Source organism: Tursiops truncatus, chromosome X (assembly GCF_011762595.2).
Source record: "Tursiops truncatus isolate mTurTru1 chromosome X, mTurTru1.mat.Y, whole genome shotgun sequence".
In the NCBI taxonomy this organism is placed as follows: domain Eukaryota; kingdom Metazoa; phylum Chordata; class Mammalia; order Artiodactyla; family Delphinidae; genus Tursiops; species Tursiops truncatus.
Genome location: NC_047055.1, coordinates 78,088,656 through 78,112,324, shown reverse-complemented (window position 1 = coordinate 78,112,324; position 23,669 = coordinate 78,088,656). Strand labels below are relative to the sequence as shown.

Below are 23,669 nucleotides of genomic sequence, written 5' to 3'. Positions count from 1 at the left end.
CCCTAATATGGGAAAGGAAATAGTCAATCAAGTCCAGGAAGCGTAGAGAGTCCCATAGAGGAAAAATCCAATGAGAAACATGCCAAGGCACATATTAATCAAACTATCAAATATTAAATAAAAAGAAAAAACATTAAAAGCAGCAAGGGAAAAGAAACAAATAACATACAAGGGAATCCCCATAAGGTTACCAGCTGATCCTTCAGCAGAAACTCTGCAAGCCAGAAGGGAGTGGCAGGACATATTTAAAGTGATGAAAGGGAAAAAACTACAACCAAGATTACTCTACCCAGCAAGGATTTCATTCAGATTCGACAGAGAAATTAAAACCTTTACAGACAAGCAAAAGCTAAGAGAATTCAGCATCACCAAACCAGCTTTACAGCAAATCCTAAAGGAACATCTCTAGGCACGAACCACAAGAGAAGGAAAAGACCTACAATAACAGACACAAAACAATTAAGAAGATGGTAATAGGAACATACATATCAATAATCACCTTAAATATAAATGGATTAAATGCTCCAACCAAAAGACATAGACTGGCAGAATGGATGCAAAAGGAAGACCCGTAAATATGCTGTCTCCAAGAGACCACCTTCAGACCTAGGGACACATACAGACTGAAAGTGAGGGGATGGAAAAAGATATTCGATGAAAATGGAAACCAAAAGAAAGCTGGAGTAGCAATTCTCATATCAGACAAAATAGACTTTAAAATAAAGACTATTACAAGAGACAAAGAAGGACGCTACATAATGTTCAAGGGATCGATCCAAGAAGATATAACAAGTGTAAATATTTATGCACGCAACATAGGAGCACCTCAATACATAAGGCAAATGCTAACAGTCATAAAAGGGGAAATCGACAGTAACACAATAATAGTAGGGGACTTTAACACCCCACTTTCACCAATTGACAAATCAACCAAAATGAAAATTAATAAGGAAACACAAGCTTTAAATGACACAATAAACCAGATAGATTTAATTGATATTTACAGGACATTCCATCCGAAAACAGCAGACTACACTTTCTTCTCAATTGCACATGGAACATTTTCCAGGATAAAGCACATCTTGGGTCACAAATCAAGCCTTGGTAAATTTAAGAAAACTGAAATCATATTAGAAATAAATTACAGAGAAAAAAGGTAAAAAACACAAACACATGGAGGCTAAACAATACATTACTACATAACCAAGAGATCACTGAAGAAATAAAAGAGGAAATCAAAAAATACCTAGAGACAAATGACAATGAAAACACAACAATCCAAAACCTATGGGATGCAGCAAAAGCTGTTTTAAGAGGGAAGTTTATAGCAATACAATCCTACCTGAAGAAACAAGAAAAATGTCAAATAATCAATCTAACATTACACCTAAAGGAACTAGAGAAATAGAAAACAAAACCCAAAGTTAGTAGAAGGAAAGAAATCATAAAGCTCAGAGCAGAAATAAATGAAATAGAAACAAAGAAAACAATAGCAAAGATCAATAAAACTAAAAGCTGATTCTTTGAGAAGATAAACAAATTGATAAACCTTTAGCCAGACTCATCAAGAAAAAGAGGGAGAGGACTCAAATCAATAAAATTAGAAATGAAAAAGGAGAAGTTACAACAGACACCACAGAAATACAAAGCATCATAAGAGACTACTGCAAGCAACTCTATGCCAATAAAATGGACAACCTGGAAGAAATGGCCAAATTCTTAGAAAGGTATAACCTTCTGAGACTGAACCAGGAAGAAATAGAAAGTATGAACAGACCAATCACAAGTAATAAAATTGAAACTGTGATTAAAAATCTTCCAACAAACAAAAGTCTAGGACCAGATGGCTTCACAGGTGAATTCTATCAAACATTTAGAGAAGAGCTAACACCTACCCCTCCCGAACTCTTCGAAAAAACTGCAGAGGAAGGAAGACTCTGAAACTCATTCTATGAGGCCACCAACAGCCTGATACCAAAGCCAGACAAAGATGTCACAAAGAAAGACAATTACAGACCAATATCACTGATGAAGATAGATGCAAAAATCCTCAACAAAATACTAGCAGACAGAATCCAACAACAAATTAAAAGGATCATACACCATGACCAAGGGGGATTTATCCCAGGATGCAAGGATTCTTCAATATACCAAATCAATCAATGTGATACACCATATTAACAAATTGAAGAATAAAAACCATTTGATCATCTCAATAGATGCAGAGAAAGCTTTGACAAAATTCAACACCCATTTATCATAAAAACTCTCCAGAGAGTGGGCCTAGAGGGAACTTACCTCAACATAATAAAGGCCATATACGACAAACCCACAGCAAACATTCTCAATGCTGAAAAACTGAAAGCATTTCCTCTAAGATCAGGAACAAGACAAGGATGTCCACTCTCGCCACTATTATTCAACATAGTTTCAAAAGTCCTAGCCATGGCAATCAGAGAAGAAAAAGAAAAAAAAGGAATACAAATTGGAAAAGAAGAAGTAAAACTGTCACTGTTTGCAGGTGACAAGATACTATACATAGAGTATCCTAAAGATGCCACCATAAAACTACTAGAGCTAATCAATGAATTTGGTAAAGTTGCACGATATAAAATTAATGCACAGAAATCCCTTGCATTCCTATACACTAACAACGAAAGATCAGAAAGAGAAATTAAGGAAACAATCCCATTCACCAACCATTGCAACAAAAAGAATAAAATACCTAGGAATCAACCTACCTAAGGAGGTAAAAGACCTGTATTAAGAAAACTATAAGAGACTGATGAAAGAAATCAAAGACAACACAAACAGATGGAGAGATATACCATGTTCTTGGATTGGAAGAATCAATATTGTGAAAATGACTCTACTACTCAAAGCAATCTACAGATTCATTGCAATCCCTATCAAACTACCACTGGCATTTCTCACAGAACTAGAACAAAAAATTTCACAATTTATATGGAAACACAAAAGACCCCGAATAGCCAAAGAAGTCTTGAGGGAAAAAAACTGGAGCTGGAGGAATCAGACCCCCCGACTTCAGACTATACTACAAATTTACAGTAATCAAGACAATATGGTACTGGCACAAAAACAGAAATACAGATCAGTGGAACAGGATAGAAAGCCCAGTGATAAACCCACGCACCTATGGTCAACTAATCTATGACAAAGGAGGCAAGGATATACAATGGAGAAAAGACAGTCTCTTCAATAAGCAGTGCTGGGAAAACCGAACAGCTATATGTAAAAGAATGAAATTAGAACACTCCTTAACACCATACACAAAAATAAACTCAAAGTGGATTAAAGACCTAAATGTAAGACCTGACACTATAAAACTCTTAGACGAAAACACAGGAAGAACACTCTTTGACATAAATCACAGCAAGATCTTTTTTGACCCATTTCCTAGAGTAATGAAAATAAAAACAAAAACAAACAAACAAACAGGGCCTAATGAAACTTAAAAGCTTTTGCACAGCAAAGGAAACTATAAATGAGAGGAAAAGACAACCCTCAGAATGGGAGAAAATATTTGTGAATGAATCAATGGACAAAGGATTAATCTCCAAAATATATAAACAGCTCATGAAGCTCAATATTAAAAAAAAACTAACAACCCTATCAAAACATGGGCAGAAGACCTAAGTAGGCATTTCTCCAAATAAGACATACAGATGGCCAAAAGGCACATGAAAAGCTGCTCAACATCACTTATCATCAGAGAAATGCAAGTCAAAATTACAACGAGGTATCACCTCACACCAGTTAGAATGGGCATTATCAGGAACTCTACAAACAACAAATGCTGGAAAGGGGGTGGAGAAATGGGAACCCTCTTGCACTGTTGGTGGGGATGTAAATTGATACAGCCACTATGGAGAACAGTAATGGAGGTTCCTTAAAAAACTAAAAATAGAATTACCATATGATCCAGCAATCTTACTACTGGGCATATACCCAGAGAAAACCATAATTCAAAAAGACACATGCACCCCAATGTTCACTGCAGCACTATTTACAATAGCCAGGTCATGGAAGCAACCTAAATGCCCATCGACAGATGAATGGATAAAGAAGATGTGGCACATATATACAATGGAATATTACTCAGCCATAAAAAGGAATGACATTGGGTAACTTGTAGAGACATGGACGGACCTAGAGACTGTCATACAGAGTGAAGTAAGTCAGAAAGAGAAAAACAAATATCGTATATTAACGCATATACGTGGAATCTAGAAAAATGGTACAGATGAACCCGTTTGCAAGGCAGAAATAGAGACACAGATGTGGACAACAGACGTATGGACACCAACGGGGGAAAACCGTGGTGGGGTGGGGATGGTGGTGTGCTGTATTGGGTGATTGGGATTGACATGTATACACTGATGTGTATAAAATTGATGACTAATAAGAACCTGCTGTTTAAAAAAATAAATACAATAAAATTTTAAAAATATTGTGGTAAAAAGCATAACATAAAATTTACCATCTTAACCAGTAAATTTTAAGTGTACAGTTCAACAGTGTTAAGTATATTCACATTGTTGTGCAATGGATCTCCAAAAGTTTTTCACCTTGTAAAACTGAAATTCCATACCCATTATACAACAACTCTCCACACACACACCCCAGTCTATTATTTTAGTTTTGTGCCACTGCTTCTAATGCTCTTTACCTTCACCTATGTGCACACAGAACTTTGCCTATATTTTCTTCTAGTTCTCTTGTAGGTTTTTTTTTCTTAAAAATTGTGGGGACTTCCCTGTTGGCACAGTGGTTAAAAATACGCCGGCCAATGCAAGGGACATGGGTTTGATCCCTGGTCTGGGAATATTCCCACATGCCGTGGAGGAACTAAGCCGGTGCGCCACAACTCCTGAGCTTGTGCTCTAGAGCCCGTGAGCCACAACTACTGAGCCCGCATGCCACAACTACTGAAGCCCCCGCACCTAGAGCCCGTGCTCCACAACAAGAGAAGCCACCGCAATGAGAAGCCCACACAACGCAAGGAAGAGTAGCCCCCGCTTGCAGCAACTAGAGAAAGCCCACATGCAGCCATGAAGACCCAATGCAGGAAAAAATAAATAAATAAATTTACATTAAAAAAATTGTGGTAAAAAACATATAACATGAAACTTACCGTCCTAACCATTTTTAAGTGTACAGTTGAGTAGCATTAAGTATATTTACATTGCTGTGAAATAGATCTCCAGAACTTTTTCATCTTGTAAAACTCAAATTATATACCCATTAAATAACAACTCCCTTTTTCCCCCTCCCCTAGCCCCTGGTAACCACCATGCTAGTTTCCATTTCTATGAATTCAAGTACTTTAAATTCCTTATATAAGTGGAATCATACAGTATTTGTCTTTTTGTGACTGGCTTATTTCACTTACATAACGCCCTCAAGTTTCATTCATGTTGTAACATGTGATAGGATTTCCTTCCTTTTTAAGGCTGAATAATATTCTGTTGTATGTATATACCACATTTTATTTATCCATTCATACACTGATGGACATCTGTATTGCTTCTGCTTCTTAGCTACTTTTTATTTATTTATTTAGTTAGTTTTTATAGAATATAGGAAGGTGTTTAAGCCCTTCCTATATTCTTTTTTTTTTTAATAAATTTATTATTTATTTATTTATTTTTGGCTCCATTGGGTCTTCATTGCTGCATGCAGGCTTTCTTTAGTTGCAGCAAGCAGGGGCTACTCTTCATTGCGGTGCGCAGCCTTCTCATTGTGGTGGCTTCTCTTGTTGTGGAGCATGGGCTCTAGGCGCACGGGCTTCAGTAGTTGCGGTATGCGGGCTCAGTAGTTGTGGCGCGCAGGCTCTAGAGCACAGGCACAGTAGTTGTGGCGCACGGGCTTAGTTGCTCCACGGCATGTGGGATCTTCCTGGACCAGGGCATGAACCCATGTGCCCTGCATTGGCAGGCGGATTCTTAACCACTGTGCCACAAGGGAAGCTGTTAGCTACTTTAAAAAAAATCTTTATTTACTTATTTGGCTGCATCAGGTCTTAGTTGTGGCATGCGGGATCTTTCGTTGCAGCACGTGGGCTCTTTGTTGTGGTGTGCGGGCTTGTCTCTGGTTGAGGCGTGTGGGCTCCAGAGTGCGGGGAGACTCAGCAGCTGCTGCGCACGGGCTCTCTAGCTGTGGCATGCAGGCCCCAGAGTGTGCAGGCTTAGTTGCCCCACAGCATGTGGGATCTTAGTTCCCCTACCAGTGATCGAACCCACGTCTCCTGCATTGGAAGGCAGATTCTTAACCAGTGAACCACCAGGGAAATCCCTCTTAGCTATTATGAATAGTGCTGTTATGAACATGGGTATGCAAATATCTCTTTGAGACCCTGTTTTCGATTCTTTCGGATATATACCCAGAAGTGTGATTGCTGGATCATATGGTAGTTCTATTTTTAATTTTCTGAGGAACCTCCATACTGTTTTCCATAGCAGTTACACCATTTTAGAATCCTTTCAACAGTGCACAAAGGTTCTAATTTAATTTCTCCACATCCTCCTCATATCCTTTCCAACATTTGTTACTTTTTGTTATTTTTTGTTTTTGATAGTAGCCATCCTGACAGGTGTATGGTGATATCTCATTTTGGTTTTGATTTGCATTTCTCTGCTCTGAGTATATCTTTTTGTAAAACTCTGACTCTTAGACCACGATAATGTTTCACATACACTTCATATACCCAAAATATAAACAAACAATTAAAACTAACCAAGCAAGATGTAGTGGGAACCCACAATGGAATACAAACAGTAACTCTGGGAAACAATATCTTGCCTGGATATTCTAAGCCTAAAGACAAAAGAATTATACATATATGCTGTAATCTAGTTCCTAAAAGTGTTTCTCACAGGGGTATGGGCTAGCAATTCCAAAATTATTTTACGTGTATACTAGAACTGAACAAGTAAGTAAATAGAATGCAGATAATGAGAGCTGGTTTTTCACTGCTGGAGAAAGAAGTTATAAATAAGGAGAGCGGGAGGATTAGAATAAGCCTTGTAGTGTTGGACTGGAATCAGATGTATCAGTCTAAAATCATGGTTTTTAATATATACACAGTTAGGTAGACATAAAAATATAGATATATGTGTGGGTTACTATACATACAGATATTTCCTAGCTCTACTCACTGAGAGGGCCTAGAAGTAATGACTTCTCAGTAACAATGAGCACACCTAGCACCCAGATCTGGTTTCTAAACACCATTTTCCAATTAAAAAAAGAAAACCCAGGGCTCCTTGGACATATGGTTGATTCCAGAATTGGGGCAGGGAAAATAGAAGACGGGTGTGGAGCATCTGGTAGAAATGCTTAAAAACTTGATAGCATGTTAAAGAATACAACAGCCACCCTGAAGGAGCTCCTAGTGGACAAAGCAGAAACAACAAATAAAACAAGCAATAAAACATAATGCTAGTATTGGATGTTAATGCATAGAATAAAATAAATACCCATGAGTCTATATGGCTATAAATACATAATGAAATAAATAAATGGTGGGAGGGGAGAGACAGCTCTTCCTCATAGTAGAATTCCAATTAATAAATTTCTGAGGCCAGAACCTATGCTCTTTCTATTATACCAGGTTGTCTCAAAGCTAACTAGCTAGTCCTAAATAGACAGCAAGTTTGTTAAGTTCCCTACCTTGACACCAAGTGCTACCAGAAACTTTAGACTATCAGGGGAAAACAATCATAAGGAGAAAAAGGCTCTGTTAGAATATACATTTAAAATTAGTCTATGACTCTTACTTTATAGATCCAGGCAGGGTACCTCCATGGGCTTGCAGCAACAAGACCTGTAGCTGTTGTACCTGGAACAGGCAAAGAAAAATAGTCAGCTAGTTACCAATCAAAAGTTACTTATTGGGCTTCCCTGGTGGCGCAGTGGTTGGGAGTCCGCCTGCCGATGCAGGGGACACGGGTTCATGCCCCGGTTGGGAGGATCCCAAATGCCGCGGAGCGGCTGGGCCCGTGGGCCATGGCCGCTGAGCCTGCGCGTCCAGAGCCTGTGCTCCACAACGGGAGAGGCCACAGCAGTGAGAGGCCCGCGTACCGCAAAAAAAAAAAAAAAGTTACTTATCCCTTATCAGCAAAATTACCATGATTAGTAGTCGGGTAATCTTACTTGATACCTATGAAATCTAAAGGTATTACAGAAAGCAACATGGTTGATGATTCAATGATAAAAGGACAATCAGCATTACATGAATAACTAGTACTTAGAAGATGAGTTGTCTCTTTTACCTAAGCATCTTCATGAGTTTTTATTGAGAATCTATTTTTTTTAATTTATTTTTATTATTATTATTTTTTAAAATATTTACTTATTTTGGCTGCACCAGGTCTTAGCTGCGGCACATGGGATCTTCGCTGTGGCATGTTTAGTTGCAGCACACCGACTTCTTAGTTGTGGCAGGCACGTGGGATCTAGTTCCCTGACCAGGGATTGAACCCGGGCCCCCTGCATTGGGAGCACAGAGTCTTACCCACTGGACCACCAGGGAAGTTCCAGAGAACCTACTTTTTTAAAAAAATCAAACTTAGGGACTTCCCTGGGGGCGCAGTGGTTAAGAATCTGCCTGCAAGTGCAGGGGCCACGGGTTCGAGCCCTGGTCCGAGAGGACCCCACATGCTACGGAGCAGCTAAGACCATGTGCCACAACTACTGAGCCTGTGCTCGAGAGCCTGCAAGCCACAACTACTGAGCCTGTGTGCCACAACTACGGAAACCCGTGCGCCTAGAGCCCATGTTCTGCAACAAGAGAAGCCACCGTGATGAGAAGCCTGCATGCCACAATGAAGAGTAGCCCCTGCTCACCACAACTAGAGAAAGCCTGCTCGCAGCAACAAAGACCCAACACAGCCAAAAATAAATAAATAAATAAATAAATAAATAATTTAAAAAATCAAACTTAGCACTGGGCTACGCAATGTGGGGGGTGGATACAAGAATAAACTCTTGTGGTTTATTATCCAGTTTACAATCTAGTTGATGAAGACAAGACTAAGGCCTGAAAATTTAAGAAATAACACAAGACAGAAGATACTAGTCATCAAGTATAGTTAAGTACTTTAAGGTTCTGAGAAGAAGCAAATTAATGAAATCCCAAAATAGTCCAAAGGAGGCTTCGTGGAGACGGATCTTAAACCAGAGTGAATGTGCAATCAACCTCTCCATTCCCTCTTATGATAAAAGAGGAGCTGCTCTGCTTGAGCTTTGGATCCCAAGTCTTCTTGCCTTCTGATAAATCCTATTCTGGGGACTTCCCTGGTGGTCCAGTGGTTAAGACTCCATGCTCCCATTGCAAGGGGCCCAGGTTCAATTCCTGGTCAGGGAACTAGATCCCACATGACACAACTAAAAGCCTGAATGCCACAACTAAAATATTCCACGTGTCGCAACTAAGACCCGGTGCAGCCAAATAAATAAATAAGTAAATAAATTAAAAAAAAATCTTATTCTATTTGTTATCCATTCTCTCTTCTATATCTTTGACTTCTCCCTTTTTACAGAATCCTTCCTACTAAGATTAAAACATGTTCAAGTCTCTCCCATCTTAAAACAAAACAAAACAAAAGCACCTTTCCCAATCCCACTTCCTATCTCTTTTGCCCAATTTCTCTCCTTCACAAAGTTTGACAGAATAGTCTACACCCACTGCCTCCATTTCCTTTTGCTCTTCTCTCACTTGCTCTTTAACCTATTCTAACCTGATTCGTGCCCACAACATTCCGCTGAAATAACTCTTGATAATGTCACCAATGATCGGCATGTCACTACATCCCATGGGCATTTTTCAGTCTTCATTTTATTTGACTGTTTGGTAGCATTTGGGTTACCAGATGCCACTCTTTCTTGCTTTTCCTTCTATTCTTCAAGCTGATCTTCTAAGTCTCTTAGTTCATCTTTGATCCAACTGTCCTTTAAATGATAAAGTTCCTCAAAGCTCACTCACTTTCTATTCTCTCCTTAAAGTCTCATCTCTGACTATGGTTTCAATTACCATCTATAAACTGGTGACTCCCAAATTTATCTCAAACACAGATCTTTCTGAATTTAGAACCCTTTTTTTAATGCAATATCACTAGTATTTTACATTTATTGTCACATCATTATTTCCAAAGCATGACAACACATGTGATTTCACTTGGTCCACATAGATTTCTAAAGCATTTACAGGGAACAAGGCTGTTTGATAGGGAGAAACTGGTATTTTATCTCCATTTTATGAAAAGGAGCCTTCAGGCAGAAAGCTTAGGGGGGATTTGCTGGCCATCAGTGAAGGAACTGCTGGTAGGGGGGCGTTGTTCCCTCCAATCCAGCTATCTCTCCCTTGCAACCTGCAAGTAAGGCTTATCAGAGTTACTATACCACTGCAGGGAGAAGAGCTTTCTCTGTTCTTTGATAAGCCACTACTGCTCCATCTTGGAGAGACAGTGGGAAAAGTCAAGGGCAGGATATCAGGAGACCTGGTTCCTCCATCAGCCTGCCCTGAACCACCTATATTCATTTCTTAGACCCCAGTGTCTTAAAATGGGAATAAAGATATCTGCTGCGTTCACTGGCTTATTATGATGATAAAATTAAATAATGAATATAAAAGGGTTTTTTTTTGAACCATAATCATATATGAATGTCAAGGTGAGACAGGAAATCTGAAAGGAAGGGAGCTTCTTTGAGGCCTGAGTCTAGTCCCTGGAGCCAGACACTACGCAAGATGGTTTAGACATAATATCCTGTTTAATCCTCAAATCAGCCCAGGGAGCTGAGTATTACTATTATTAGATCCCCTTAGTTTTTCTGAATTTAGAACCTTTATATTCAAATATCTACTTAATATTTCTGCCTAGTTTTCTGCTATCCCAAACCTGGTCCTTCTTCAGTATACTCTAGGTCAGTGAATATGCAGTTTCACATGCCAGAAAGCTGGATGTCATACCCTCACCCCCTTATCTAATCCACTGGTCACTTCTTTCTATCACTTTCTAAGCCATTTCTCTCTCTGGACTACTGCAGTAACTTCTTAAGTGGTCTCTATGAGTCTACTTTTGCTCCACTATAATCCACTTCCACACAGCAGCCATACCATTTTTTAAAAGTGGAAATGATCAATGTTGCCACCTTGCTTAAAATCATTTTTAACGTAGTACATGAGGCGTTGATTAGGCCTCTGCTTCTTCTCTAGTCTCAGACTGGAACACCCTTTCCTTGCTCTCTCCACTCTAGCCACACTGGCATTCTGAGTTCTTCAAATGCACTGTATTCCTAACTCAAGATCTTTGCAGACATGCTATATGCCTGGCACTGTTCTAAATGCTTTACATGTATTAACTCAGTTAACCCTCACAAAAACCCTATGAAGCAGGTACTATTATTATTTCCATTTTACAGATAGGGAAACTGAGGCACAGAGAACTTGCCCTGGGTAAATAGCTAGTGAGGTATAGAGCCAGGATTTGAACCCAGGCAGCCTGGCTGCAGTGTCAATGCTGTTTCCCATCATACTTTGCTACACATGCTATTTCTTCTTCCTGGAATCCCCTTCTTTCTTTTCTGCATAGATGATTCCTACTCAGTCCCTCAGATCTCAGCTCATATGTAACTACTTCAGGGAAGCCTTCTCAGATTAGATATTTAACAGAAGATCCTGTTCCATACTTTCACAGTGCCCTATAGCACACTATCCCAGTTTATAATGATATGTTGGTATGATTGTGTGTTTAATGTTTGTCTCCCCCACTAGGCAATAAATTCCATGAATGCAGAAACTGTGTCTGCTTTGCTTAACAATGTATCCCAGCACAGTACCTGGCACATAACAGTGTTCAATAAATATTTATTGTTGGAATGGATGAACAAATAAATGACCAGGAAAAAGAGCATTTTTGGCAATAGTAATACACATGAAAGAAAACAGAGGAGCAGGACTGAGTAAGGTATTTTACAATTGAGATGATTCTGTGAACAGGTAAATTATTTATATTTTCTATAGTGAACCCTAAGAGGGAAGGAAATAAAGGAGGATAAGGGGAAGGAAGACAACAGATTGAATGAATGGTAATTATTATCACTGAGGAGGAAGGCCAGAGACGGAGTGAACACTGGACAGTTGGGAAACACTAGATTCCCATTGGGAAGAGTGCTACACAAAGAAAACCTGACCCCCCCGCCCCAAGGAGTCAACCCAACCACCTGCCCTCTCAGCTCCTCTGCCAGAGATACTGAGCTGCTGCACAGTCATACTGATACCACCACAAATTCATGTTCCTAGTCAGCTGCTTCTTCAATTTCCGTGATTTTAAGCCTTCTGTGGTTACCTCAGTCCCTCTACCCTATCATCATCTGCTTGCTTGCTCTTAGAAGGTGACGTTACCTCCTACTTCACTGAGAAGATAAAGATCGTCAGGCTGAAAATTGCTCAATTTCCCTTCTTCTTCCTCTAAATTAGTGTCACTGTATTCTTCCTATCCTAACCTCTTTTCTTCTAGTCTTGGGGGTAAGTATCCCTTCTACTGTCTAAAGCAAAGACCTCTTTATTTGTGCTCAGGATCTCAACTAAGAGATGACCCCTTATCCACTCATCCCTATTCTCAGTTTTAGTCTCTCCCAACTGGTTCTTTCACATGTTCAAGTCTCTTCCATATTTTAAAAACAAACAGATTTACATCCCTTGACCCTTGACTACCAGCTATTGTCTTCTTTCATCTTGCCTTCTTGAAAGAAGAGCCTAACAACTTCCTCCACTTCCTTATCTAGCATTCACTGTCCATCCCATAGCAATCTGCTCCTATCATTCCCCTGACCCTCTTCTCACTCCTTGTTGATTAAAAAAAAATCAATGGACACTTTTCAACCCTTATCTTACTTTACACTTTATAAATTTATACTTTCAGTAGTCCTCCTTGAAACTTTCTTCTCTTGTCTTCCATGAACCACTGATTTTCTTCCTGCCTGTTTGCTCCTTCTTCATCTCTCTTGTCTTCTACTCCTTTCCCCCTTCCTTAAATGCTGCTGTTACCCCTGAGTTCTGCTAGGCTTCTTCTCTCTTCTTGTCCATTTGCTCATTCAGCAAATATTGAGGAAGTGCCTTTAACGTGCCGGGCACTCTTTGATCTCATCCACTCCATAACTTCAGATACCATCTAAATGCTGATGACTCTCAAATCTGTATCTTCAGTTCAGACCTCTCTACATTAAACCCACATACCCAATCATGTTTGAACAACTCTACTTAGATGTCCTACAAGCCCTTCAAATTCAAAATGCCCAAAACTGAATTTCATCATTTCCATTTCCCTACCTGACCCTGTTTTTCCTCCTATATTCCCCGACTCAATGATTATTACTACCATTTATTCAGTTGTCCAAGCAAGAAACCTGGGAATCAACTTTGATTCTCCCTACCTACCCTTCCATGTCACATGTGTCACCACATATGTAAGCTCTATACATTCTACCTCCTTGTTTTTTGTTTCTAATTTGTCCCCCTTTCTTCATCTCTATCGCTACTGTCTTTAGTTCAGGCCATAGTTCTCACCTGAGTTATTATAATACCCTAATTTATTTTCTTACTTCTAGTCATGCCCACCTCTAATCCACTTTCTATATACTTGCTAGAGTAATCTCATTTCAACATGTTACCCTCTTACTTAAATCTTTCAGTGGCCCCCTACAGCTTTCAGGTTGAATTCCAAATCCTTTAACAAGTTATATAAGGACCTTTGGGATCTGACTCCTGCCTACCTCTCTTGCCTCATCTCTTACTGCTCACTTCTTTATCAGTGAAATCTCCAGTGCCACTCCCTAATCTTAAATATGACCAAAAACCTGTTAATAGGAGTTACTTTAAGATTTCCCCAAACTAACATAATGCTTAACCAACATCTCTAAAATTCTGGTAGAGGAGAAGCTGAGAAATAGGAGCTCTATCATTCCACTCACACACTTGTAATTTTTCCCATCAAATGTCAAGTTCCTTCTACCTGTTGCTTCAGATGATTAAGTTCAGCTCTCTGGGGATCAATATTAACAACAGGTTTGTTCTTGATTTTTCTTGCTCTGTCAGCATAGCGAAGAGTATTTAATGTTTCCTCTAGATTGGAGTCAGCAGGACTCACACAGGCTATCATAAGAGTGTGGCTATTACCTCCTAGAGAATCTGAAAAAGAACAAGGGAAGGAAATGAAATCAAACAAGTAGGATGCAAGCAAAACTGTCCGTTTTGGTTGGTGACTTCAATCTCAGAGCTGTAAGAAAAAAATTCTTAAGTATCTACAAGTTTTCTATTGTGTCAATATAAAAACATTAAGATTTTTGTTGTATAAAATGATAGAGTTTAGAATCCTATTGCATGTGTCCTCGTTCTTAAGAGAGACTGTGACTTCAGCAGTTAATCAGGTTAAAACAAAAAAAACCTTACTGGGCCAAGTTAGGAGTCACTATTAGGATTAAAATTTCTTTGGATGCCCCCTCTAGGTAGATCTTAACTCCTTAGGGAATTCTTCTTATCAGCAGTAATAAAGGCAGTAACTAAGTTCATTTTCAGGTACAAAGTACTAAGTACAGTTGACACGCTACATACAGATTTTTTGGCTCTCAAAGCCATATATGAAGACATTTTTCCATTACCTTAGAAGCCTGCTTGCCAACAGGTCTCTCTCCTGTTTATCAACTAGACAGCTCTGTATGTAATAGTCCAAAAATCTGGCTTTCTACCTGTTCTATCTTTCCTTTCTCAGCACTATCATTCTGAGTTACTCTCTTATTTTTAGAGGCACTTTGGGCTTACCTTGAAGCAGTCGAGTCAACTTGGAATCTCTGTAGGGCACAAAGCCACCCTTTTTGTCATCTCCAAGAGCACTGATTACATTTCCCAAGCATAGGAGGCCTCGGTTAATATTAATACCTAATAGCAGGAAACAAAATTTAAATTGCTTGGTAACATATACCCATGTTACCTGGGTAACATCTAACATATGCCTATCCTGAGAAAGAGATAAGAAATAAAGACGCTATAGAAATATTAAGTCAGCAATCTTAAAGAAACCTCTTAATCTTGTTCACTTTTCTGAGAGTGCCTCTTTTTTTTTTCAAACAGAAAGCTTCATAGAAATGAAAAACAACAGTATTTAAAAATCTTTAGTGTTCTTATCAGATATTCTTATGCTCCTTGGGAAACAGGCCATATTTTTCCTAGGTGGTATAGGTAGAAATGGGAATAAACATGATGCTGGTAGAAGTTGGTGATATCCACTCTGATATTTTACTTTCTTTCCATCTCTTCCTCTTTCAAACAGTTGGTCTTCCAGTTAAGCAAAGTTCAAAGGACAAAGGTGAATGCACAATTGAGTCTGTTGGCACTTCTTGCCCTTTCCCATGGAAACAAAGCAGAGAGACAGATAACGATCACCATGACAATAACCACTTGTATAGTTATTTACAAGTGGTTATATACATTATCACACTTTTAATATACATTATCACACTTAATGCTTAAATTAATGCTGTGAAATTACATTAAAAGCTATTTTTATTATTATCATTATTTTAACTATCATTTTCAGTTTATTGATGACAGAACTAGCTCAAAGGTTAAATGACTTGCCTAAGGTCAAGTGGTACCATTAGCGGGTAAGTGGTAGGCCTGAGATTCCACCTCAGGATTGCAGTCAAATCCTATGCTCTGTCTATTATACCACAATGAAATACCTTTCCTCTTATTGCTTCAAATAGAGTAAAGGTTCTTTTCCACTTCTTAAATTCCAAGGTTTACTTTTTAAACATTGTAATAATCTCTGAGGTCCCTTGAAAGCCCCTGACCCTCCCATGGTTATGTTTACTATGGAAAGTCTATGTAGTATAATGGTTAAGTGCATGGGCAATGGTGTCAGATAGACCTAGGTTCTAATCCTGGATCTGTCACTGATTAGCTATGCAATTTTGGGTAAGTTCCTCTATAAAATAAGGCAAATCTACCTACCTCGTTAGGTTGTGGTGGGGAGTTAATAAGATACCTTACACAAAACAAAGTTAAATGATATACAAATGGCATCATTATTGTTAGTGCTGTACTACTTTACTTATTCAGCTGTACTTTGGACTCCCTTATAACCTGAAACAATTTTATCTACAAGATCCTGAACTCCAAAATTCCTCTCTGCATCCTACTACTATCCTTCCATTTCTTTCATGGATCCTGTTCTTCACCCTTATTGTGGCTACAAATATACTGATGCCTTCTTTCTTTTTTCAGCTGCACCATGTAGCATGTGGGATCTGAATTTCCCAACCAGGGATCGAACCCGTGCTCCCTGAAGTGCAAGAGCAGAGTCTTAACCATTGGACTGCCAGGGAAGTCCCTATGACACTTTCTAATACTCCCAGTAGATCATCCTTCCTGGGCCTTAAACTACCTATTCCCTGAAGTCAATCATTTCAGTTATGTTTTCCCAAGCGCTCACTAGACCCATGACCTTCTGCCCCATGACCCATGACCTTCTGCCCCATGACCTTCTGCCATTCCCACCATGTCAATTCCCAGGCCTAGGTTAAACCAACCGTGTGTGTGAGTGTGTGTGTGTGTGTGTGTGCACACGCGCGTGTGTAAGTTTCTGAAAGTCACATAACAAAATGGACTGGATCCATCCATTATAAAACACACTATCTGACCTTGGCTGAACCCTTGGTCAATAGACAATCTTCTCTTCTTCATTCTTCCTTCACCACAGCAGCTATTCTAAACACTCATCATTTCCAAGACTGGAAATCTACCTTCACTCTATTAGTAGATGATTTCAACAAATACATTATGGTGATCAACTATTCACAAGGGCTCCCTAACCTTCCCTCTCCTCACTTCACAGTCTTTCCTTTGCTGTTACTGATTCCTTTGTCCTTCTCCTTGTTTCAGAGGAGGAAATAACTACCTTTATTTTCCCTTCAGCCTCTGACAGTGTTTCTATTCCCTCCATTTTCCCAGGGACCCTGGATCCCTTGATCTTCCCCCTCCCTCTTAGATATTCAATTTATTTTTCCTTCATGAATTCCTTCTTTTCAGTCTATACACATGCTCAAATCTCCCCAACCTAAAACAAAAACAATTCCCTCAAGCAACTAGCTCTTTCTTTTCCCTTTATTGCAAGTTGGAAGGGGTACCATTTTTCAGGGCCACTTATCCCATCCAGGATGTGAAGGAGATCCTGCTGAGATTGATCAAACCTCACCAATGCCTGTACTAATCCTCATATTAGTTCACTCCTTTCTCTTCTTTCCCCCTTTTAGCCAAACAGAACATTGTGCCATCTTATTGGCCCATATCCCATCTAGGATGTGAAGGAGAGACTGCTGAGGTTTTTCAAACCTGCTGAGCAAAATGTCCATCTATAGCTCCACAGGAACAACAATAAAAGTCCAGATGAGCCCTGAGAAGAAATTATGGCTACTGTGATCTAAGTAAGAAGCACAGACTTAAGGATAAAAAGGCTGATTTTTTTTCTTCAAATGAGAGTTGGAGTTTTGGAATAGATAGGAGCAAGGGAAATGAATGTCTCTTTGGAAAGAAATCATCACAAAACAGCATTTGATTTCCTGTTGTTAAGAGAAAATTCTTTACATGGTTGGAGATTATATATTATAAAGACTGGGAAGAACATGACTGCAGACTTAAAAGTTCTAATCAAGGATGGCTATGGAGAAAATGCCCAGATAAAATTATAAGACCAGAAGTTCCTCTTCTCTCTAAAAGATTGAGAACAGACCAAGTGAGGAGAGGATCAAGAATACTACTTAACAGCTTCGGGTATTTGTTCACGAGGGCAACAAATAAATAATAAAGTAGAGATTTTAACTTTAAAAAGGGACTAGAACTTCACAAGTATCATGGAGGCACGTTACAATTGGTTTCACAACTAGAATAAAAGGGTATATTGGTAACAGGAGAGAAAAACGAGGCAGAAGAGAAACGAAGCAGCTCTATATGCAGCAGCTCTCAACTGGGGACAATTTTGCTTCTTGCAGGACATTTGGCAATATCTGGAGACATTTTGGTTGTCACAACCTGTGAGGTCAGGGGGAGTGCTACTGGCATCTAGTGGGTAGAGGGCAAGGATACCACTAAACACCCTACAATGCCCTGGACAGTCCCTCTCCACCAATATTGTTTGACCCAAAATGTCAATAGTGCCACAGCTGAGAAACCCTGCTCTATATGTGAAGAAAATATGTATGAGCCTAAGGCAGGTAGCACAGCCAAGAAGATTAGGGTGAAAAACAGAAGTAATATGATAGTATAGATATGGTCTGCCTAGCTAGAAGGGGAATGATCTATTACTGCACTAGATCACAAGACTTACAGGAGTAACTACTAAGAGGGAATAGAGTGGAAAGGAACTTGATTGGGAGATAGAATCTTAGTTCAAACTCTGCCTCTCCCACTTATCAATGTGTGTGACCTTGGACAAGCCACTAAAACTTTCCTTTATCCATAAAACAGGTGTAATACATACCTTTACCTCATGAGGCTATGATAAAATCAAATGTGATCTATAAAGTGCTACCTACATGTAAGTTATTATTAATAGGATAGAGGAACTTAGATTATCTGGATATTTGCTAAGTTACCTGACAGTGAAAGCACAGCACCCATTAAATTCCTTATCTACTCTGATGACAATTTCTTCACCAAAAAGATACTGCAAGTGAAGAAGGAAATGGCAGTATCTTGAAGTTGGCCTTCAAGTTGACACACATGGAAGAACTGATTATGTAAGTAAAATGATGAGAATCTGGTTGTAGGGGACTGAGGTGCATGGTCAGACAACAGTATGCTAGATGGTAAGAAAACGTATCTCTAAAATTCCGGAAAAAAGATAGGTAAGTTTCTGGTACAGAAAGTCTAAAGGGGGAAAAGTATGAAAGGCTTTCAAAAAATAAAATTGTAATTATCTAGGCACATATTATTCCAATAAAAAATTGATACAGCTTCATAGGAACCAATGTAACAAATAAAATTATATACAAAAAGAACACAGAGAGCATTAGAGGAAATTCTGTTCAAACACAGGAGACTGACCACCAGCATTTCTTTCCCCCCTAAGATACGACTAAAAGGAATTTAAAAAGTAATAACCCATAAGATCACAGAGCACAGGAGAGGAAATATCCGTAGACAAGAGGTTTCGATGTGTTTTTAGAGCACAGGTAGAGAAGCAATAACTGACTCAGCAAGATGGAAGAGCCTCAATCTAAAGTGCCTGCAGAGGGACAATAATGACCACGACAGTGATAATAACAGCTAAGTTTATATAGTGTTTACTATGAGCCAGATACTGTTCTAGGAACTTTATGCTTATTACCTTACTTAATCCTCACAGTAGTCCTATAAAGTATGCATCAAGTATGATTATCTGTGTTGACAGATATGAGACCTGAGGCACAAAGAGATTAGGTAACTTGCCTAAGGTCACATAGCTAATAAGTGGCAGAGTCAGGATTCAGATGGAGGCAGTCTGGCTCCCAAATCCATGATCTTAACCTCTATGCTCTATGGAAATGAGCAAATTTGCTCCTTAGAGGCACCAGGTACCTTGGAAAGAGGAGAGACTTGAGGCTGAAAAGACGGGGTTGGTAGAAAACACATTTAAAGAAAGCTTGAACTCTCACGTCGCCCCTCCAGAGCCATGTGACTACTGTGTCCCCCATTCTCAATCATTCCCAGTCTACTTAATGGGGTAGTTTTTCCAATACCCACCCATTAAAGTTGGTATTCTCTTGGGACTGTCTTAGGCTCTTTGCTTACTATATATACTCTTCCTGGGCTATCTCATCCTTGCCTAGAGTTCCAATAAACACCTATATTAATGACTCCCTCAAATTCCCATCTCCAAACCAGACCTCTTTCCTATTGTCCAAAGCTATATTTTGTCTGCCTACTGAATAAACTCCAGTGGGCTGTGCCCATGTGGCATTGCATAACACAGACTTGAACAACACAGAATTCATCTTTCAGTGCAAATCTATTTCACTTCCAGCACTGTTCCTTTTCATTGTCTCATCACCTAAACAGTCGGATATCCAACAAACAACAAACCTGTGACATCCTGGACTCTCCCTCTTTTCTCACCCCACACATTTGAGTCCTTATCATCATTTAGTGAATATGTTCAATATTCTAGGCACTGTGCTAGGCATTAGAGGTAGAAAGATGAATAAGTCACAATCCCTACTCTCGAGGAGTTAAAAATCTAAAGGGAGATAGACACACCAACAAAAACTATTTGCAAATATAATGTTAAAGGAAAAGGTAAGTATAGTAAAAATGGGTTCTCGTAGGAGTGGGAATTGAAAATTTGAGCTGAACTGTGAAGAATGACTAGGACAATGCTGATGGAGGAGGGAAGAGTGGGAAAGAAGAATGTAAGGTTATTCCAGGCAAAGAAGTAACATATGTCAAGGCACATATTTGTGAGAGAGCATCATACATTTAGGAACTACAGGGAGTTCAACAGGAAAATAATGCAAGTTATGAGATAGAGAGTAACAAATAATGAGGCCAGAGGACAGTTAGGGACAGATCATAAAGAGCATGAAAGATATGTCATGCTCAGGTATTTGTGTTTATCCTGTAGGACAGTGGTTTTCAAATTGTGTTCCTCAGAACCTTAGGGATACTTTAGGGAACCACAAAAATACTGCAGAGTTTCTGCAACTGTAATTTGGATTTTGTTTTAAAAATTATTTCTATTGTGGTAAAATATATATAACATAAAATGTACCATTTTAACAGTTTTTAAGTGTATAGTTCAGTGGCATTAAGTACATTCACACTGTTGTGCAACCATCACCGCTATTTAACGTTATTTTAACTATTTTAAAAACTGCCTTTAAGGGACTTCCCTGGTGGTCCAGTGGTAAAGAATCCGCCTTCCAATGCAGGGGACATGGGTTCGATCCCTGGTCGGGGAACTAAGATCCCACAGGCCACAGGGCAACTAAGCCCGCACGCCACAACTACTGAGCCCCCGTGCCTCAAACAGAGAGCCTGCCTGCTGCAAACTACAGAGCCCATGTGCTCTGGAGCCCACACGCCACAACTAGAGAGACAAAAACCTGCACGCCACAACTAGAGAGAAGCCTGCATGCCGCAATGAAGATCCCGCATGCCGCAACGAAAGATCCCGCATTCCTCAACTAAGACTCGACGCAGCAAAAACAAAAAAGCCCTATATTGTTTTTTAAAAAAACTGCATTTAAATAGCTCATTCCAATGTGCTATAAAGCAAATCTTTTTTTTAAAAAATAGATCTTTATTGGAGTCTAACTGCTTCACAATACTGTGTTAGAATCTACACAATACTGTGTTAGAATCTACACATTATCTTGTGCAGCAAGGTTAATTAATTTTTCTGCAGTCTTTGAAAATACCTCTATTATTTGTACATACGTTCGAAGTTTTTGCAAATGTGTAATTTAAAGTTGTGGCTTTGCACGAGACGTTTGCCCAGTTCACATGCACACTCACGGAAAACTGTACAGATAATTATACCACTGTAGCACATGAGCTTGTACTGAAACACCAGACAGAGGCAGTTACTCAATTCATGTGCTCATCACTGCATCATAGTCGGTTGTGTAGTACCAAATGAATACGGAACTCAACATGCTATGATATACTATTAAAGATGGTTTCACAATCTAATTGTCCATTGATGGATGAATGAATAAAGAAAATGTGGTACACACACAGAGAGAAATATTATTCAGCCACAAAAAGAAGAAAATCCTGCCTTTTGCAACATAGATGGACCCTGAGGGCATCATGCTGAGTGAAATAAATCAGATGGAGAAAGACAAATACTGTGTGTCCTCACCTTATATGTGGAATTTAAAAAAAGCTGAACTCATAGAAAGAGAGTAGAATAGTGGCTGCCAGAGGCTGAGGGGTGGGGGAAATGGGAAGATGCTGGTCAAAGAGTACAAACATCCAGCTATTAGATGAATAACTTCTGGGTATCTCAAGTACAGCATGGTGACTATAATCAACAGTACTATATTATGTACTTGATGGTTGTTAAGAGACTAAATCTTTTTTAATTAAAAAAGTTTATTGAGATAACATTGGTTTATATCATTATATGTTTCATGTGCATATTACATTTCTACTTCTATATGTCCTACAGTATGCTCACCACCAAAGTTTTAGTTTCCATCCATCACTATACAGTTGATTCCCTTTACCCATTTCATCTTTCCCCAACCCCTTCCCCTCTGGTAACCACTACTTTGTTCTAAGGGAGTAAAGCTTAAATGTTCTCACCACACACACACAAAAATGGTAATCATGTGAGGGGATGGAGGTGTTAACCAACATTATTGTGGTAATCATTTCGCAACATATACATGTGTCAAATCATCACATTGTACACCCTAAACGTAACATATGTTATATGTCAAGAATATCTCAATAAAGCTGGAAAAAAAAAGAAAATGTGATGGTGCATATGAAGCACTTATCCAATGGCACTCAAAAAAAAAAAGATGGATGGTTTCAGTGCTTCTTGTAAGCTTTGTGTCTTGTTAGACATTTATAGTTATTATATAACATATTAGGAAATATATCGTTAGTGATCCAACATTGAATTTAAATGTCCTATCACTTCCTCATTGAAGCTCCTAGGTCAGTTTAATAATTGAAGAGATTGTAAAGTGGGCTGTTAAAAAATGTTTATAACTCATAATTATGTATTAGTATGAATCAGGATTTTCTTGATAATGTGTGACAAGAAAAAAATACAGAAAAAATAGATACAAAATCTTAAATAAGATTATAGCTGTTATCCAGAATCCCCATCATGTTATATACTAAGAACTAAGAATGTTCACTGGAGCTAGTGTGTAATAGCAAAAGTCTGGAACCAACCTAAATGTTTATCAATAGGGGAATGGTATAATAAATACAGTGGCATATCTATATAATATATGGACATGAAAAAGAATACAGTAGAGATGTATATACTGATATGGAACAATCTCCATAAATACAGGGTAGATTAGAACACAGTGCATAGTATGCTTCCATTATACAGAAAGAGAGAATGTCTAAAGACATAGACTAGGGATTTGGGGAAAGAGAAAAAGTTACTTTTCATTATATTGCATTAAAAAAATACCCTTTTATTTTGAAATAATTATAGACTCACACGAAGCTGCAAAAGAAATGTACAGCAAGGTCTTGTGCACCACTCACCCAGCCTCCCCCAATGGTAACATCTCACATAACCATAGTACAATATCAGAACCAGGAAATTAACCTTGGCACAATCCCCAGATGTTATTCAGATGTGACCAACTTTGACACGTACTCTGTGTGTGTGCGTGTAGTTCTGTGTAATTTTATCACATGTATAACTTCATTAATGATCACCAAAATCAAGATATAGAACTGTACTATCATCACAAGGCTCTCTTGTGCTGCCCTTTATAGGCACACCTATCTCTTCACCCTCCAATCCCTAACCCCTGGCAATCATTAAGCTTTCTCCCCTATAATTTTGTTATTTCAAGAATGTATAAACAGCATATACAGTATGTAACATTTTGAGACTAGCCTTTTTTTTTTCACT

The 23,669-nt window shown here is 38.8% G+C and overlaps 1 protein-coding gene across 4 annotated transcripts in view; it reads right to left on the bottom strand.

The window, feature by feature from the left end:
• Positions 1-23,669, bottom strand: part of KIF4A (kinesin family member 4A) — a 127,116-nt gene that overhangs the window by 60,992 nt on the left and 42,455 nt on the right. For all 4 annotated transcript variants that reach the window (XR_004524376.2, XM_019949067.3, XM_033849104.2 and 1 more), the window contains exons 8-10: positions 14,840-14,956; positions 14,034-14,209; positions 7,800-7,861 (exon numbers count right to left, since the gene is read on the bottom strand). Coding sequence is in view for 3 of the 4 variants with exons in the window: in XM_019949067.3 (XP_019804626.1) it covers positions 7,800-7,861; positions 14,034-14,209; positions 14,840-14,956 (355 nt within the window). In the remaining variant the exon portion in view is untranslated. The remainder of the gene's footprint in view (positions 1-7,799; positions 7,862-14,033; positions 14,210-14,839; positions 14,957-23,669) is intronic.